Source organism: Aquarana catesbeiana, linkage group LG10 (assembly GCF_042186555.1).
Source record: "Aquarana catesbeiana isolate 2022-GZ linkage group LG10, ASM4218655v1, whole genome shotgun sequence".
Taxonomy (NCBI): Eukaryota; Metazoa; Chordata; class Amphibia; order Anura; family Ranidae; genus Aquarana; species Aquarana catesbeiana.
In genome coordinates, this window is record NC_133333.1 from 242,357,610 (window position 1) to 242,376,305 (window position 18,696).

General features: G+C 47.8%; 1 protein-coding gene across 4 annotated transcripts in view; it reads right to left on the bottom strand.

Annotated features, from left to right (window-relative positions):
• Positions 1-18,696, bottom strand: part of CLSTN1 (calsyntenin 1) — a 128,080-nt gene that overhangs the window by 62,074 nt on the left and 47,310 nt on the right. For 2 of the 4 annotated variants that reach the window (XM_073603531.1, XM_073603529.1), the window contains exons 3-4: positions 4,980-5,009; positions 1,014-1,209 (exon numbers count right to left, since the gene is read on the bottom strand). In XM_073603531.1, the coding sequence (XP_073459632.1) occupies positions 1,014-1,209; positions 4,980-5,009 (226 nt within the window). The remainder of the gene's footprint in view (positions 1-1,013; positions 1,210-4,979; positions 5,010-18,696) is intronic. The other 2 variants (XM_073603532.1, XM_073603530.1) reach the window with 1 other exon arrangement.

An 18,696-nucleotide genomic window follows, 5' to 3' on the forward strand; every position in this document is an offset into this window, starting at 1 on the left:
AAACGTACACTGACAGGTTGTAGAGAACGCCTTCTTCCCTCACTGCTTCTGACACTCCAAACTTTCTAAACAGAGGGCCAGTTTACTGTCCATTAGACTTTAGAGGGGCCAGACTGCCTGTAGTTAGTAGGAGGAAGAATCGTCACCCCACCCTTGGGTGTCAGTGGGACGAATCGTCACCCCACCCTTGGGTGTCAGTGGGACGAATCGTCACCCCCACCCTTGGGTGTCAGTGGGACGAATCGTCACCCCACCCTTGGGTGTCAGTGGGAGGTGTCAGTGGGAGGAATCGTGACCCACCCTTGGGTGTCAGTGGGACGAATCGTCACCCCACCCTTGGGTGTCAGTGGGACGAATCGTCACCCCACCCTTGGGTGTCAGTGGGAGGAGTCAGTGGGACGAATCGTCACCCCACCCTTGGGTGTCAGTGGGACGAATCGTCACCCCACCCTTGGGTGTCAGTGGGACGAATCGTCACCCCACCCTTGGGTGTCAGTGGGAGGAATCGTGACCCACCCTTGGGTGTCAGTGGGAGGAATCGTGACCCACCCTTGGGTGTCAGTGGAAGGAATGGTGTCTCATCGTTGGTGTCAATAACAGTAATAGCGCCTAGTATCAGCAGGAGGAATAGAGCTCCAAGGGCTGGATAAAGGCATACCTTGGGCCACAGTTTGGAGACCACTGCTTAGAAAAACACATATGGTATGGTTTATTTACATTTCATTTGCCTTATCTGCATTAAAGGCACCTTCACATTTCGGTAACAGACAACTGCCGAACCAAAATTGAGATTGCCACCACAAGAAGGGTATGCAAATCCATGCATGGTCAGTCCATCACAACCGACTACAGGACCTCATGCTATAACAAACCACCATGCTGCCCAAAGACACACAATCATCTGTTAATCCCAGGATGACTAGCAGCCACCTTTTTTAAAAAGCCCTTACAAAATGGGTAAGAGACCCTAGACCCAAATACATCGCCATCACCTTTACCACCATTGTTCTTACTTGTGAGACTTTTTGGCACTGGATCCATCTGGTCCTTTCCCGCAGTCATAGGCCTGGATGGTAAACGTGTAATCCTTCTGCAGCTCGCAGTCCAGTTTCTGCGTAGAGCGGATAACTCCCTCTCCGGTGGACTTGTCTACCACCACGGCCTCAAATGGCACGTCCTGGTCATGGATCTTAAAGCCGCAGATTTCACCTAACGGAAAACGACATCAGAATGAGGTTATGGTCTGCAGCTGGGCAGGTTTAACCCTTTCTCTGCCGGGGTTCCCCTCAAAAATAAAAAATAGGTTGGAAACCAAGCTGAGGAAAGGCAGGTAAGACACACGCACACAAACGGGGCAAAATTATCAAACACAGTGATACAGACATAACCAAAAGAAGAGAGAAAACATGACTTTCAGCAGCCAGGGGGGGGGGTGTGAGGGTCTGTGGACAAGGCAGAAGCATTGTGCTTTTATTTTTTTTATACATTTTTTTATTAAACGATGAGGTGATTGTCCTAGTCGAACATATAGCAGATGCCTGCCTATCAAGCAAGTCCAAGTTATATTGCATCCACTCATGCAGGAGTATAAAAGAGAAATAATAAAATGTATAGACAGGCATTTCACAGGAGTACTTGAAATTTCGACCAAAAAAAAGACACAAAAAAAGAGAGGAAAAAAAAAAAAAAAAAAGAGAGAGAAAAAGAAGAGAGATGATAAGAGTAGGCATGCAGCCTGGAGGCTGATGTTCACAGAAGGGAGACTGTTCTCTGCCAAGCAATGGCAATGCTGATTTAAAGGGTCAGTCCACTCAAAAGTAGTGTTAGTTATGGGTGAATACTGGTGAGATGAACCACTCACTGGATTCTTACATGTCTGAGGAACTTAGTCAATGAAACCCTCATCACCGAGGCTTTCATGCCTGCCTTCCTCTATACAGACGGACGCTGCTGGCTTCTACAGATCGTAAAACAAGTTCCAGCAGCGTGAAATGTCCCAGGCAGGAGGGCAGAATATGGAAAATCAGATGGCAAAAAAAATGGCACCTTTCTGGGTTGCTGGAGATGTAAGACACTAGTGCAGTGATGGCGAACCTTGGCACTCCAGATGTTTTGGAACTACATTTCCCATGATGTTCAACTACACTGCAGAGTGCCAGAGCATCATGGGAAATGTAGTTCCAAAACATCTGGGGTGCCAAGGTTCGCCTACATTGCACTAGTGGAATGTTCATCTCGCCAGAATTTACTCAAACAAGAATCAGCGATGGGTAGACTGACCCTTTAACCAGCGCAGAGGGTTTTAATGCGGAGTGTGAGAGATGAGGAAGCTTCAGCGACACCTCCAGCACCTTTACAGTTTCAAAATCTGTTATAGGAATGGAGCAGAGGAAAGAACACTAAAATAAAAGGTGAAGTCTTCCTGTGCAATGAACCTGGCTAATCAGGGAATCAAAAGCAAAAGATAAAAAAAAAAAAACCTTTGTAATGTAGAAATATCAGCGGCTCAGACATCCATTTCAAAAAAGCTATTTACAAGAAGGCAGAGCTGGAAGAGGTATGACGTTTGTTCCCAATATACAATTCTAGTTATAGGAGGGTGATGCGAAGAAAAGAGATGCATAGGGGAAGGCATCTTATAAAAAAGGATTTTACAGAGGGCTGTTAACATTGCTGTCCTGAGAGCCAGACTAGGTGACTCTGTCCTCGTCATCGGGTTTATAGAACATTCCACACTGGAAGGATGCAACCCACCGAAAGGACACACAGAAAACAACTGTATTCTATGTGTCCTATTCACACTGCAATGCGGCCCAGAGCTGCACTGCAGGGATCTGCGATAACATGCTGCATTTTATCACAGCGCACTGGACAGGATCGTATGTCAATGTACTGCAGCACAATGTACATTTCAAATAAAGTTTGTACAAAAAAAAAAGAAAAAAAAAAAAGGGAAGCAAAGGGCCACATCCACCCCACAGGCCAGAGTTTGAAGACCAGTGGTGTAGACCAGGGATATGCAATTAGCAGACCTCCAGCTGTTGCAGAACTACAAGTCCCATGAGGCATAGCAAGACTCTGACAGCTACAAGCATGACACCCAGAGGGAGAGGCATGATGGGACTTGTAGTTTTGCAACCGCTGGAGGTCCGTTAATTGCATATCCCTGGTACAGATGAATGATCTGCTTGGCTCTGTTCACCAACTTTATATGGGCAATTAAATTGGTTGTAAAGGCTGAGCCCACGTTCACATTGGGCTTGTTTGACATGCGATTTGACATGTCAAATCATATGCCAAATCAGAACCTACTGTTGGCAATGGCACCGTCCGAACCGGTGCAAAGCCGACTTTGTGGCGCTGCACAGATTCCCAAAAGTAGCTTCTGCGCTACTTTTGGCGACCGGGGGGGGGGGGGGATCTCTATAGACATCTGTGCATGCATGGAGCCACACAGAGGTCTGGCCGGCTTGAAATCACACAAGACGCACAATGTCAAACCCGCCCTCAGTGTGAACGTGGGCTGAAGGTTGCATGAAGGTAAAAAAAAACAGTGTACAGCCCCCCACCCCCCAACCTTACCTGAGCCCCCCTCCAATCCAACAATGTTCACGATAGCTAGATAGGGACTCTCCCTCCTTGTTAGCTGAGCTGAGACAATGTGAATCGCAGCCAGTGAGCCAATGAGGAGAGAGCAGGGGGGACCAAGCTGTGGCTCTGTGTCTTATGGATGCATAGAGCAGTGGCTCGGGAGCAAGCACGTAGTGGTGCCCCCAGGGCAAGCACCTTTCTCTGGGGGGGGCACTTCTCGAGGGGGAGGAACCAGGAGCGCTGGCGAGGGACCCAAAAAGAAGATTATCGGGGTTTCTCTGTGCAAAACCACTGCACAGAGCCGGTAAGTATAACGTTTGTTATTTTATTTTTTTAAAGGGGATATCCAGCCTGGGCTCGTTTGGCTGGGCTTCTCCTCTGGGTCACAGAAGTGCAATTTGTTTTGCCCTCCTGTGACCCATTTTCAGCAGAGTGGTCTGCAGTCCACTCTCTGCTGACGTCACCGATATCAGTCCAGGCACCTCATCATCCCGACTCCAGAAGTCGGGATCCACCAGGTGCCTGGACTGATGGCAGTCTCAGCCTCTCAGCGAGCCGCTAAGAGCCTGAGACAGCCGCTCCCCGCCCCCTCCACAGCTCAGCACTCCAGTGAGCGAGGAGTTACAGAGAGGAGAGCTGCTGATTGACAGTCTACGGGGGGGGGGGGACGGATTCCCATACTTCTTTAAACTGATGATGTTATTCTGTAACTCAACAGCTTCTATAAAGAGTAGAGGAGTGTCTGTGCTGTCTATAGCAACCAATGTCTGTCCCATTTTGCAATGAACAACAGAATATGGACTGGTTACTGCAGGCAGCAGAAATAATAAAAAAAATAAATAAATAAAAAAATGAATAAAATAGACTACTTGATAACAAAAATACAAACTTTGCCTTGCATGTGTTTCCCATTCATTCCCAAACTCTATGAAATGATCAATACGGGCCAGGCTGTGCTGTAAACCACCCCACCCCCCATACAATAGTACTTCTGGGCATCTGAAACATAAGCAAACATACCTCAACCTAGCTAATCCAATCATTGTCCTGAAACGGATGTCTGATCGCTAGATATTTCTAATCGACATGGGGATTTTCCATCACATAACAATTCATTTGGAATTAGAAATTAAAATGGTCCAAATGAAAAAAAAAAAAAAAAAAAAAACAAAACAAATGAAAACAGAAGATTATATAAAAAAGGGATCAGAGTATCTTCTGTTTAACCCTTTCAGCGCCAGTACTGGCGAGCAACGCTCTGCAGCAGGCTGTATGGCGTTGAAGGAGCCAAGTGCTGATTCCCCATTTTTTTTGTTTTTTTTGTTTTCAGAACCAAAAAGTTAGTGGGGTTAATAAGTTATAAGAGGAGAGAAAGAACCCGTTATCACCTTCTTTGGTGACTGTCACCTCAAAACTCTCTAAAGGGAGAAAAAATAAACCTGTGTCAGTAACATGGGAGAGAAGGTCAGATCAGAGAGAGAGACAGAGAAACCAAAAAAACATCACAGTTGTCCATACAAAGTCTTAATAATCAGTTGGTGTACCTGACCCGTCCTGGGCTGCTGGGGGGGGGTGGAGAAGCAGTAATACAATGTAATGCAATGCAACGGAGAAAACAATGTAGGTTATGGAAAAACCATGCCGGGCCGGCAGGACCAAGCATACATTTGTCACTTAGACACCAGAAGAAGGAAGTGTTTTTAAACCCGCTATTGGGATTTGTTCAAAAAAAAAGCAAAGATGTGAAAACTAAAATCCGTTTACACTGAGTATTCTATTACATTTACAAGACCTGAAAATGTGGCTTCCAACCCCCCTAAATACATCACATTATGATAATTAGTTTTCCCTAAGGAGTACCTGTACTGAGGATACTGGAGACCCAAATAAAGCAAACAGAGGCCAAAAGGACCAGTCACTGGTATGGCCTGTGGGCTGCCTGAAGTGGATCTTTTTTATGTTAATATTTATTTCAGGTACTTCTATAGCATTGTCAATTTACAGAGCACTTTACATATACATTGTACATTCACATCAGTCCCTGCCCTCAAGGAGCTTTCAATCTAAGGTCCCTAACTCACATACTAGGGCCAATTTATTAACAGGATCCAAGTAACCAATCAGCAAGTCTTTTGGAATGTGGGAGGAAACCGGAGTACCCGGAGGAAACCCACGCAGGCACAGGGTGGAGAACATGCAAACTCCATTAACTTACCATTATTACTTTTTTTTTTTGTATTGTTGGTTGTTTGACAGATGTAATAGGGCGCTGTAAAGCCCCCTTCTTATTATACTTTGAATAATGTTTTGCACAAGTTGAATTTTGGTTATGGGTAGGCTCTTTTGAAGAGGACATGATCAAGGATCCGGTGTGTTTTCTCGGGGTGGGGTGGGGGAGTTAGTGTGGTGTATGTTAATGAAAAGATTTATAAAGATATATTGTGCAATGTGTATTTCTATGTTGTATGTTAAAATGTATCTTAATAAAGAAAAAGTGATTAAAAAAAAAAAAAAAGTTGTATATTCTGCAATATTTACTTTTTGCAAGCTGAAATAACATGCACTGCATTGATGCATTCACACAATTTCACAGTAACCATGAGATAAAACATATTTCAGGAATATTCCTTTATCCCATTGTTTTGCAAATCTATGTACACTTCAAACTGTATGATTGGATCAGTTCTGATATCACTGTTTTACTAACCTGACAGCTTATTATTCTAAATAGGAAACCTTCATTTTGTTTGTAAATATTAAGATTCTAACTACCAGCAAGTATGAGTCCTTACATTGAGAACCCTTTCACACTGAGGCTGCCCGTGCGTTAGAGCTAAAGCGCCGCTCATTTTAGCGGCGCTTTAGCGCTGTTTAAGCGTGGGGCTTTTCGGCCGATAGCGGAGTGTTTTTAACCCCCACTAGCGGCCGAAGAAGGAATTAAAACCACCCATGTTGCAGCGCTTCGGAAGCGCTGCCCATTCATTGCACTGAGCAGGTGCGTTTTGGGAGCACTGTATACAGTGCTCCCAAACCGCCCCAAAGATGCTGCGTGAAGGACTTTTTCTAATATCCCGCAAGTGCACCACCCCAGCGTGAAAGCACTCAGGCTTTCACATTCGCGCGGCATGGGAGGCAGTTTTCAGGCACTTTACAGGCGCTAATTCTAGTGCTAAAATGCCTGAAAACTGCCTCGGTGCGTACGGGTCTTAACCACTTAAAGACCAGCCTCGTTTTGGAATTTAGGTGTTTACATGTTTAAAACAGGGTTTTTTTGCTAGAAAATTACTTAGAACCCCCAAACATTATATATTGTAACACCCTAGAGAATAAAATAGCAGTCATTGCAATACTTTTTTTCACACCGTATTTGCGCAGCGGTCTTACAAGCGCACTTTTTTTTTGGAAAAAATTCACTTTTTTGAATAAAAAAAAAATGAGACAACAGTAAAGTTAGCCCAATTTTATATTGTGAAAGATAATGTTACGCCGAGTAAATTGGTACCCAACATGTCACGCTTCAAAATTGCGCCCGCTCGTGGAATGGCGTCAAACTTTTACCCTCAAAAATCTCCATAGGCGACGTTTAAAACATTCTACAGGTTGCATGTTTTGAGTTATAGAGGAGGTCTAGGGCTAGAATTATTGCTCTCGCTCTAACGATCGAGGCGATACCTCACATGTGTGGTTTTACCACCGTTTTCGTATGCGGGCGCTACTCGCGTATGCGTTTGCTTCTGCGTGCGAGCTCGTCGGGACAGGGCATTTTAAAAAAAAAAATTGTATGTTTCTTATTTATTTTTACACTGTTTAAAAAAAAAAAAAATTGTGTCACTTTTATTCCTATTACAAGGAATGTAAACATCCCTTGTAATAGAAAAAGGAATGATAAGACCTCTTAAATATGAGATCTGGGGTCAAAAAGTCCTCAGATCTCACATTTGGACTTAAATGCAATGAAAAAAAAAAAAAAAATGTTAAAAATGACATTGAAAAAATGTGGCTTTAAGACGTATGGGCGAAAGTGACGTTGTGATGCCGCTTCCGCCCTGCAGTGTCATGGAGACGGGTTGGCGCCATCTTCCCCTCACTTTTCTCCATGCACAGCTAGGGAAAGGACGCGATCGCCTCCGCCGCTGCCGACGGCTCCGGTAAGCAGCGGAGGGCACCGGATCGCGGCGGAAGGGGGGGCCCTCTCCCGCCACCGATAAAAGTGATCTCGCGGCGAATCCGCCGCACAGACCACTTTTATCTTGTAGCTGACCACTGGCCGAAAACAGTAGGGACGTATATGTACATGCAGCGGTCGGCAAGTGGTTAAAGAGCACCTGTCATATCAGATCCATCATGGCAGCGCCTGTTAGCGGGCATCCACTCACCTGCTACCCGCCACGTCCCTCACCGTGTTATGTCACTGCCACATCACCATTAAAGTGAATGGGACTGTCAGGCAGTCAACAGCGGGTCAGAGGAGGAGCCACTGCAGGACAGAGATGACAGGTCCTCTTTAAAAATTATGATATAAATCAAATCCACCCTGAAAAGAACATTTCAGAAAACAGGGATAAAAAGGCACAAAACCAAAAGCATAAAAGTTGGACTAATCACCAGAGGCAATGCAGTCCAACCGAAAGAATGGCAATGGTGGCACACAGGGCACCGGAGGGGTATATATGTAGCACAATCAGTGGCAGACCTACTATAAATCAGATTAAGACAACTGTGGCCAACCTCAGGTAATGTACCATGCAGGGGCGATAAACGCACACAGCGCACTACGTTTTTTAACATTCACGAAGCAGATCACCACAGCCCACGCTCTCCCCACATTTTTAATTAAATTTTACATTAAGCACAATTGAATAATTACTAATATGCCTCATTAACGTGATCTTGGATTCCTCGGCATTTTGCAGAGCATGTTACAGCAGAGCAGCGACGGTAATGACAGCCGGTAGGGAAGATGCACTGCTGTTTGTATAATCAGGTTTGCCCATAAAGGTTATTTAACTGGCTCACGTTTCACCTGGATGGATCAGACAATTGGCACTTTCTTCGGGCCTGCCAGGTGGTGGCGTCACAATAGACCATCATTCACGGGAGAGCAGAGAGATACTCGCAGGCAACAAAGACATCTGAGCTCCCAATTTATACAGAATGTTTGTTCTTCTGGATGCAGAACATGTTCAGGCTGAGACATGCCGATTCCCAGGGATGGCTTTATCAAAAGGGCACCAACCAACCAAAACTCAAAAAATTCCCATTCAAAGTTAATTGCAGATGTTTCTATTATTCAGCTTTTATATTGAAGCTGGAGATCAGGACCATGGCAGCTTCCCGGAGAAGATTTCCTTGCAGATTCAGAGCAATCACAGCAATCTGAACCACATACCCTGCTTCCCCGAAAATAAGACCTAGCGTGATTGTCGGTGATGGCTGCAATATAAGCCCTACCCCCCAAATAAGCCCTAGTTAAAGTCCTTGTAGGTCCTATTTTCAGGGTAGAGCTTATTTTCGAGAAAACAGGGTAGGGCTTATTTGGGGGGTAGGGCTTATATTGCAGCCATCACCGACAATCACGCTAGGTCTTATTTTCAGGGAAACAGGGTAGTACTTGACTGTATGTGATGGACAAACCTTCCTGGGGTTAAAATAAAGGGAAAAAGAAGTTGGTGGGCGGGGTTCTGTGACTTCATAAGTCAGCGGTTTTATTTTATTTTTTAACCACTTCAATACCGGGCACTTATCTATCTTCCTGCCCAGAACAATTTTCAGCTTTCAGCGCTGTCGCACTTTGAATGACAATTGCACGGTCATACAACACTGTACACAAACTAGATTTTTATCATTTTGTTCCCACAAATAGAGCTTTCTTTTGGTGGTATTTGATCACCTCTGGGGTTTTTATTTTCTGCTAAATAAAAAAAAGGTAGAAAATTTTGAAAGAAAAAAAGTTTTTTTTTGTTTCTGTTACAAAACTTTATAAATAAGTTTTCTCCTTCACTGATGGGCACTGATGATGGGCACTAATATACTGCACTGATAGGTGGTACTGATGGGCACTGATGATGGGCACTAATATACTGCACTGATAGGTGGCACTGATGGGTACACATAGGCGGTACTGATGGGCACTGAAAGGCGGCACAGATGGGCACCGATAGGTGGCATGGATGTACACTAATGGACATCACTGATTGGGAGGCATCCATTGTGGGCACCGATTGGCAGGCATTGTGGGCACTGATCGTTATCCCTGGTGGCCATGGGTGGCATACCTGAGGGTGACTAGTGGTGGGCATCCCTGGTGGTCCTGGTGGCATCCCTGGTCATCCAGTGTGGGCATCCTCCAGTGTGGGCATCCTCGGGGATGCCCCCTTTAAATAGCATTTGTGGTTTTCACGTGCAGTGCAGTTCCAACTATGTAGTGCAAGAGCCTCCCTGATTGCGTACAAATTGAAGGTGTTTAGGTTTGACAAATCTAAAGGAAATATGTACAAAAAAAACTGCATAATGTATGGCCAGCCTAACTTGACAGCACAGGTATGTATGCCTGTCCTCCCTCGAAATGCGTTAGCCACCCTGCAATACTGTCTAGTCCTTTGACATCTTTGGCTATGACCTAAGAGATACCGGTTTCTATTGCTGATGCTTTGATATGCTTGTTAACCAGGTTTTTATGCGAGTACAACCATTTGCCCTATTACTTTTATAAAAATGATTTTTGGTAATGCACAAGGTCGGTGCTCCCTCCTTTCTCTCTTCTATACATTTCAGCTCCATTGTTCTGCGGAGGGCAGCAAGGCCATTGACATTCTACATAAAAAGGGTTGACTGCACCACACATCCCTACACCCAGCACCCAAAGCACAGGAGAATCGTTTTGTGTTTTCTTTGTTTTTATGCCTGTGAGGGTGACCCAAATAGGACCCCATAGGGCCATGTATCAGATATATGCTCTACAACCCCCCCGCACCTACAACCCCCTTCCTTGTATTGGCTAATTGCACTTCTCCCATTGATGGCCACAAACCTTATTATTATCAAAGCTACATGACTACCCCGATGTTCATTAAATCTCTGCTCAGATTCTGGGGTCTCTGAACATCGTTCATTAAAAAGGGACTGAAGCCCAGGTCACACGCTGATAATATTTAAATGTATTTTATATAAAGCTGGAAAGAAAAAAAAAAAAAACAGACACAGCAGATGGTACTGATAATAGAGCACGGCCTCCATTGTAGGGAAGGACTGTGAAATGACAAGACACGGCTTCCCATTAACAAGTATGGCTCTGTATGGCCTTGTATGGAAGATTCAGCTAGAAGGTTTTATCTGGTCCCATGGGACAACAAGTCACAGAGCGACTGTATGGGGGGGGGGGGGGGGGGGACACAAAACCGTCTTCTATACAGAACGGCATCAATTGGAGGGGCAGATCCCGGCGTGTGACCTCATTCTTCCCAATGGTAATCAGTGAGGGGGGCGGGATGAAATAATTAGCAGACACTGAGAGGGCGGATCAAACAGCTCCTCGGAGACAAGAAGAGTGTTAATAAAACAAATATATACATGGCAGAGATGCCCACACACCCCGCAACCCAGCCACCAACTCATTAACCGTTTATCCTACACCAGTGTCTTGGATTGTACTATAAGCTGGTACTGCACAAGACACACATAGAAAACAGTCACAAAGCCAACATCAATGTCATAAATCTATCAACAGGGGGAGCAAATTATTACAGAAATCAAAACCCAGCAAGTCCAATTTAGGAGCTAAAGATGGCAGAATGAAGGAATTTTACAACAGCCCAACACCACGGATGGAAGGAAAGACATTTACTCGATTCCCCATCAAGACAGCACTATTATATTCTGCTGGAGGGAAGCCTTCCCTGCTACAGTCACCCGCAGTAATTGTATGGAAAAAAAAAAAATCTGACAGGCTGTTCGACTTCAGTACAACCAGACTGCCCACAGATGGATCGACTTCAGTACAACCAGCCTGCCCACAGATGGATCGACTTCAGTACAACCAGCCTGCCCACAGATGGATCGACTTCCGTACAACCAGCCTGCCCACAGATGGATCGACTTCCGTACAACCAGCCTGCCCACAGATGGATCGACTTCAGTACAACCAGTCTGTCCACAGATGGATCGACTTCAGTACAACCAGCCTGCCCACAGATGGATCGACTTCAGTACAACCAGCCTGCCCACAGATGGATCGACTTCCGTACAACCAGCCTGCCCACAGATGGATCGACTTCCGTACAACCAGCCTGTCCACAGATGGATCGACTTCAGTACAACCAGCCTGTCCACAGATGGATCGACTTCAGTACAACCAGCCTGCCCACAGATGGATCGACTTCAGTACAACCAGCCTGCCCACAGATGGATCGACTTCCGTACAACCAGCCTGTCCACAGATGGATCGACTTCAGTACAACCAGCCTGCCCACAGATGGATCGACTTCCGTACAACCAGCCTGTCCACAGATGGATCGACTTCAGTACACGCAGCCTGCCCACAGATGGATCGACTTCAGTACAAGCAGCCTGCCCACAGACGGATCGACTTCAGTACAAGCAGCCTGTCCACAGATGGATCGACTTCAGTACAACCAGCCTGTCCACAGATGGATCGACTTCAGTACACGCAGCCTGCCCACAGATGGATCGACTTCAGTACACGCAGCCTGCCCACAGACGGATCGACTTCAGTACAAGCAGCCTGTCCACAGATGGATCGACTTCAGTACACGCAGCCTGCCCACAGATGGATCGAATCTAGGCTGGTCCCTGCTGAAAAGGCCCGAGATAAGATCGATGTATGGCCAGCTTTAGGGAAAGAATGTTCTAAGAAAGTTACTTTGTTTTTCTAATCATTAGTGGGTTCAAATCGACAGTGGTTTTTGAACGCAGTGATGAGAATCAAAGGGACAGGATGGAAAACGGGGGGGCTCGGGGGGGGGGGGGGGGGGGAACAATACCGGGTACTTACACCCCCTTCCTGCCCAGGCCAATTTTCAGCTTTCAGCGCTATCACACTTTGAATGACAATTGCGCGGTCATACAACACTGTACTCAAATTTTTTATCATTTTCTTCCCACAAATAGAGCTTTCTTTTGGTGGTATTTAATCACTGCTGGGATTTTTATTTTTTACAAAAAAAAAAAAAAAAAAAGACCAAAAATGTTGAATGTTTAAATGTTTTTTACTATCTGTCAGTAAATTTTGTAACTAAGTAATTTTTCCCCTTCACTGATGTGCGCTGATAGGCTGAACTGGTGGGCATTGATGAGGCGGCACTTATAGGCACTGATAGGCGGCACTGGTGGACACAGATAGGCGGCACTGGTGGGCACAGATAGGCGGCACTGGTGGGCACAGATAGGCGGCACTGGTGGGCACAGATAGGCGGCACTGGTGGGCACAGATAGGCGGCACTGGTGGGCACAGATAGGCGGCACTGGTGGGCACAGATAGGCGGCACTGGTGGGCACAGATAGGCGGCACTGGTGGGCACAGATAGGCGGCACTGGTGGGCACAGATAGGCGGCACTGGTGGGCACAGATAGGCGGCACTGGTGGGCACAGATAGGCGGCACTGGTGGGCACAGATAGGCGGCACTGGTGGGCACAGATAGGCGGCACTGGTGGGCACAGATAGGCGACACTAATGGGTGACACTGATGGGCATTGATTGACAGCAGTGATGGGCAGCACTGACTGGAATCACTAATGGGCACTGATTGGTGGCACTTGTGGGCAGTGGTGGGCACTGAGTGCTGCGACTGGTGGTCACTGATAGCTGGCATTGCTAGGCAATGGTGGGCACAGATTGTTGACACTGTTTTGCACTATTGTAATCAGGGCACTGATGATCAGTGCCCTGATTACATTCCTAGATGTCCCCCTGTGAGGAGATGCCGCTGATCGGCTCTCCTCTCCTCACACTCTGTCAGTGTGAGGAGCACCGATTACCGGCACTTCTGTGTTTACATGTGACTGGCGGTGATTGGACACAGCCGATCACATGATTAAAGAGCCGCGGACACGCCTCTTTACAGAGATCGGGGTCGCGCCATGTCCTAGCAACACGTCACAGCCGTGATCGCCGCGCTGCCCGCCCCCGAGAGCTTCACTGCCCCGCCGTCATTTGACGGTGGGCGGGCAGCAAGCAGTTAAACAAATGAATTTCTAACAGTGTATGTGGTTTTTGTTCGGTAAAGTCCATTCATTCCAAATTTAAATGTTAAATGCGAACAAAATCTTTTGAGCGACATTCAAATGTTCTGAGAATGTTCATGAAATTTTCCTAAGGATTTTTCCTCTCTGCATTGCCGATCGGCCTCTTTCAGCCACTTCCTGTCTATCTGTACTCAATCCAGTGTCCGCTGCACATCATTTATATAGATTAGCTTCATGATAGTGACAAGGGTGGCGTCACAATCACTTAAGCTGGCCATACATTATACAATTTTCTTATTCAATTTCCTTTAGATTCACCTTCAACTATGTAGTGTAAGGACCGGTCTGATTGCATACAAATGGAAAATGTTTAGGTTTGACCTCATATTATATGGTTTAGGTAAATCTAAGGAAAATTGTATATTGTATCGGTGCAGCACCGCAAAGTCGATGTCACACTGGTTTGAACAGTTCCATTGCCAACAACAACAGGGTGCAAGATCTCATGCGATTTAACCTGTCAAATCACATGACCGGTCACACGGGTGTAAACGTGGGGTGTCTCTGCCAGGAGCACATGTGACAGGGTGACTGCAAAACCACAATAGAGACTGGTGACAAGTGACATAGACTTTCACTGTATTGTTTATTTCAAGGAGAAGTATGACCAAAGCTGTTTTCTGGCTGTACTTCTCCAATGGATCACAAGAGGGCAGTCTGTTCTGTGACACGTGTTTTAGCCAACAGCGGGCTACACTCCGCTGTCAGCTGATGTCATTGGGCTGGTCCAGTCTCAGGAAAGAACCTGACCATAAGGTCGGTATCCTCCCAGAAGCTTGGAATGGCGCTCCCCGCTCCGAGCACTGTAGAGGGAGGAGCCGAGATTCCTCGCTGATGTCAGCGGGAGGTCACGTGAGCGGCATTGTAAATAAGGCATTTATCGCAATAACTTTACACAAAGACACACACTGCACACGATATAATCCTGCAACACAGCAGATTACTGGATTTCTTAAATGTTAATACTATAGACTACCAAACTGCCCACAGACACAGCAGGGGGACATCGCAGGATCCCGGGGACAAGGCAAGTACATCGCACCAGGATCCTCCAATGTAATCCTGAGTGTGGCTCGGGGGTTACCGCTAATGGTACTGAAATTTAACCCCGAGCCACACTCGGTAAAACCGCCAGGGAGGTTAAGTGACTTTGAACGTGGTATGGTTGTTGGTGGCAGACGGGCTGGTCTGAGTATTTCAAAAACTGCTGATACTGGGATTTTCACACACAACTATCTCTCGGGTTTACAGGGAATGGGCCGAAAAAGAGAAAATATCCAGTGAGCGGCAGTTGTGTGGAGGAAAATGCCTTGTTGATGTCAGAGGAGAATGGGCAGACTGGTTCCAGATGATAGAAAGGCAACAGTAACTCAAATAACCACTCGTTACAACCAAGGTATGCAGAATAACAAAGCACAACACATCGAACTTTGAAGCAGATGGGCTACAGCAGCAGAAGACCACACCGGGTGCCACTCCTGTCAGCTAAGAACAGGAAACTGAGGCTACAATTCACACAGGATCACCAAAAGGGGACAATAGAAGATTGGAAAAACGTTGCCTGGTCTGATGAGTCTCGATTTCAGCTGCAACATTCAGATGGTGGGGTCAGAATTTGGTGTAAACAACATGAAAGCATGGATCCATCCCGCCTTGTATCACCGGTTCAGGCTGGTGGTGGTGTAATGGTGTGGGGGATATTTTCTTGGCACACTTTGGGCCCTCTTAGTACCAAGTGAGCATCATTTAAACCCCACGACCTACCTGAGTATTGCTGCTGACCATGTCCATCCCTTTATGACTACAGTGTCCCCATCTTCTGATGGCTCCTTCCAGCAGGATAATGTCACCATGTCACAAAGCTCCAATCATCTCACCACTGGACAATGAGGTCCCTGTACTCCAATCATCTCACCACTGGACAATGAGGTCCCTGTCCTCCAATGGTCTCCACAGTCACCACATCTCATCCAGTATAGCACCTCTGGGATTTAGTGGCATCATGGATGTGCAGGTGACAAATCTGCAGCAACTGTGTGATGTTATCATGTCACTATGGAGCAAAATCTCTGAGGAATGTTTCCAACACCTTGTTATATCTTTTCGTTGAAGAATGAAGGCAAAAGGGGGTCCAACCCGGGACTAGCAAGGTGTACCTAATAAAGTGGCCGGTGAGTGTATGTCTTTTTTATATACTCCATACATCTCCTATAAAATGACAGGTAATAACTGTAAACTTGTCATCTCAAGGCAGGTTATAGGACTATGGCGCCCAGAGTGCTTTGCTCTACACAAGACATAAATCAAGGCAGTAAAAATCTTTTTTCGGAAAATCAGGAGGTAAAATCATTTAACAGCGCAGAGTGTATTGGCGGTTCAGAATCTGAAGATGAACAAAGCACAGAATAATATTAGGGAGACGGCAGAAGAAGATCCCAGGCGGGATATGGGGAGCTTTGATTGTCTGATCACATGTTTCAGTCTGCGGTAAGACCGGCGACGATCGACTCCTCATTGATATTCCAGGCACATCTCCCGTCCTCCTCCCAGCAAAGCTTGGAGTCCTCTGCTGGGTCGCTTCAAGGAGGTCGTCTTTCATTCCTTTTTAACATGTTAAAACTGTGTCATCAATAAAGCCCCGGGAAGGAGGGGAGCTGTTGGGATCCATTCAAGTTCCTTACATTAAACTCCAGCGTTGCCTGTGACAAATGAATAGAATAAATCTGGCCTTTGTAGATTGTAATGGAGGACCTCCAGTCTAACGCCTCACATTAAAAAAAAAAAGAAAAAAAAAGAAAGAAAAAAAAAAAAGTTGATGAGGTCTCTGGGCTACTTATAACATTTTCAAAAATGTATGTGTCCGGTCACATGATCCACGCTAAAGGGAAGGATCAACCCGTCTGAACGTTTCAGTTTGGCAGAGATCATGTGATCGAAAGTCCAATTGCCTAGGCCTTCACACATGTAGTCAGTACATTTTCCCCAAGTTAACGTAAATAATTCAGCTCTTCTAATACTCTAAACCAGAGCTGGACAACACCCAGGCGCCAGAGCACACAATTTCGTCCTGGCGCCTGCACACTGCCATCGCCCCCCCCCCCCCCCCCCCCCCTCCCAGCTCCGGTTGCCCATCTGTGGGCCCGGGACCTGGTGCCACCAGGTAGAGGGGGGGAGAGGAGAGCAGACACACGTCCGATCTCCTCCCCTTCTTGTTGTTGACCTGGAAGTGACGTCTACAGTGCTTCTACTGTACTGGAATTATGTCATATGACGTCGTCCATCTCTCACCGCGGGAGCACGCGACGTGGCGATCGGCAGTGCACTGTGTCCCCGGGACACAGCGCTTCCCCGATCTCGGTAAAGAGCTGATGACGCGGCTCTTTACCCATGTGATCAGCTGATCACATGTAAACAAGGAAATGCCGGTTATCAGCTTTCCTCTCCTCACACTGACAGCGTGATGTGAGAAGAGTTGATCAGCGGCTTTTCTTCACACGGGGACACCCGCACAGATAATCTGTGCCATGATTATCAGTGCAGCCCTAATAGAGCTAGCCATCAGTGGCGCCTACCAGCGCCCAGCAAGGCAGCCTCGCCAGCGCCCATCGGTGCAGCCTCGCCAGCGCCCGGCAGAGCAGCCTCGCCAGCGCCCGGCAGAGCAGCCTCGCCAGCGCCCGGCAGAGCAGCCTCGCCAGCGCCCGGCAGAGCAGCCTCGTCAGCGCCCGGCAGAGCAGCCTCGTCAGCGCCCGGCAGAGCAGCCTCGTCAGCGCCCATCAGTGCAGCCTCGCCAGCGCCCATCAGTGCAGCCTCGCCAGCGCCCATCAGTGCAGCCTCGCCAGCGCCCGGCAGAGCAGCCTCGCCAGCGCCCGGCAGAGCAGCCTCGCCAGCGCCCGGCAGAGCAGCCTCGCCAACGCCCGGCAGAGCAGCCTCGCCAGCGCCCGGCAGAGCAGCCTCGCCAGCGCCCGGCAGAGCAGCCTCGCCAGCGCCCGGCAGAGCAGCCTCGTCAGCGCCCGGCAGAGCAGCCTCGTCAGCGCCCGGCAGAGCAGCCTCGTCAGCGCCCGGCAGAGCAGCCTCGTCAGCGCCCGGCAGAGCAGCCTCGTCAGCGCCCGGCAGAGCAGCCTCGTCAGCGCCCGGCAGAGCAGCCTCGTCAGCGCCCGGCAGAGCAGCCTCGTCAGCGCCCGGCAGAGCAGCCTCGTCAGCGCCCGGCAGAGCAGCCTCGTCAGCGCCCATCAGTGCAGCCTCGTCAGCGCCCGGCAGAGCAGCCTCGTCAGCGCCCGGCAGAGCAGCCTCGTCAGAGCAGCCTCGTCAGCGCCCGGCAGAGCAGCCTCGTCAGCACCCGAAGAGCAGCCTCGTCAGCACCCGAAGAGCAGCCTCGTCAGCACCCGAAGAGCAGCCTCGTCAGCACCCGAAGAGCAGCCTCGTCAGCACCCGAAGAGCAGCCTCGTCAGCACCCGAAGAGCAGCCTCGTCAGCACCCGAAGAGCAGCCTCGCCAGCGCCCGGCAGAGCAGCCTCGCCAGCGCCCGGCAGAGCAGCCTCGCCAGCGCCCGGCAGAGCAGCCTCGCCAGCGCCCGGCAGAGCAGCCTCGCCAGCGCCCGGCAGAGCAGCCTCGCCAGCGCCCGGCAGAGCAGCCTCGCCAGCGCCCGGCAGAGCAGCCTCGCCAGCGCCCAGCAGAGCAGCCTTGTCAGCAAAAAGAGAAAAATTACTTCTTTACAAAACTTTTCTACCAGAAAACGAAGAAAAATACTTTTATTTTCTTAATTTTCCGTCTTTTTTTTTAAATTTTTTTAGCAAAAAATAAAAAACCCAGGGGCTATTGAACACTACCAAAAGAAAGCTCTGCCTA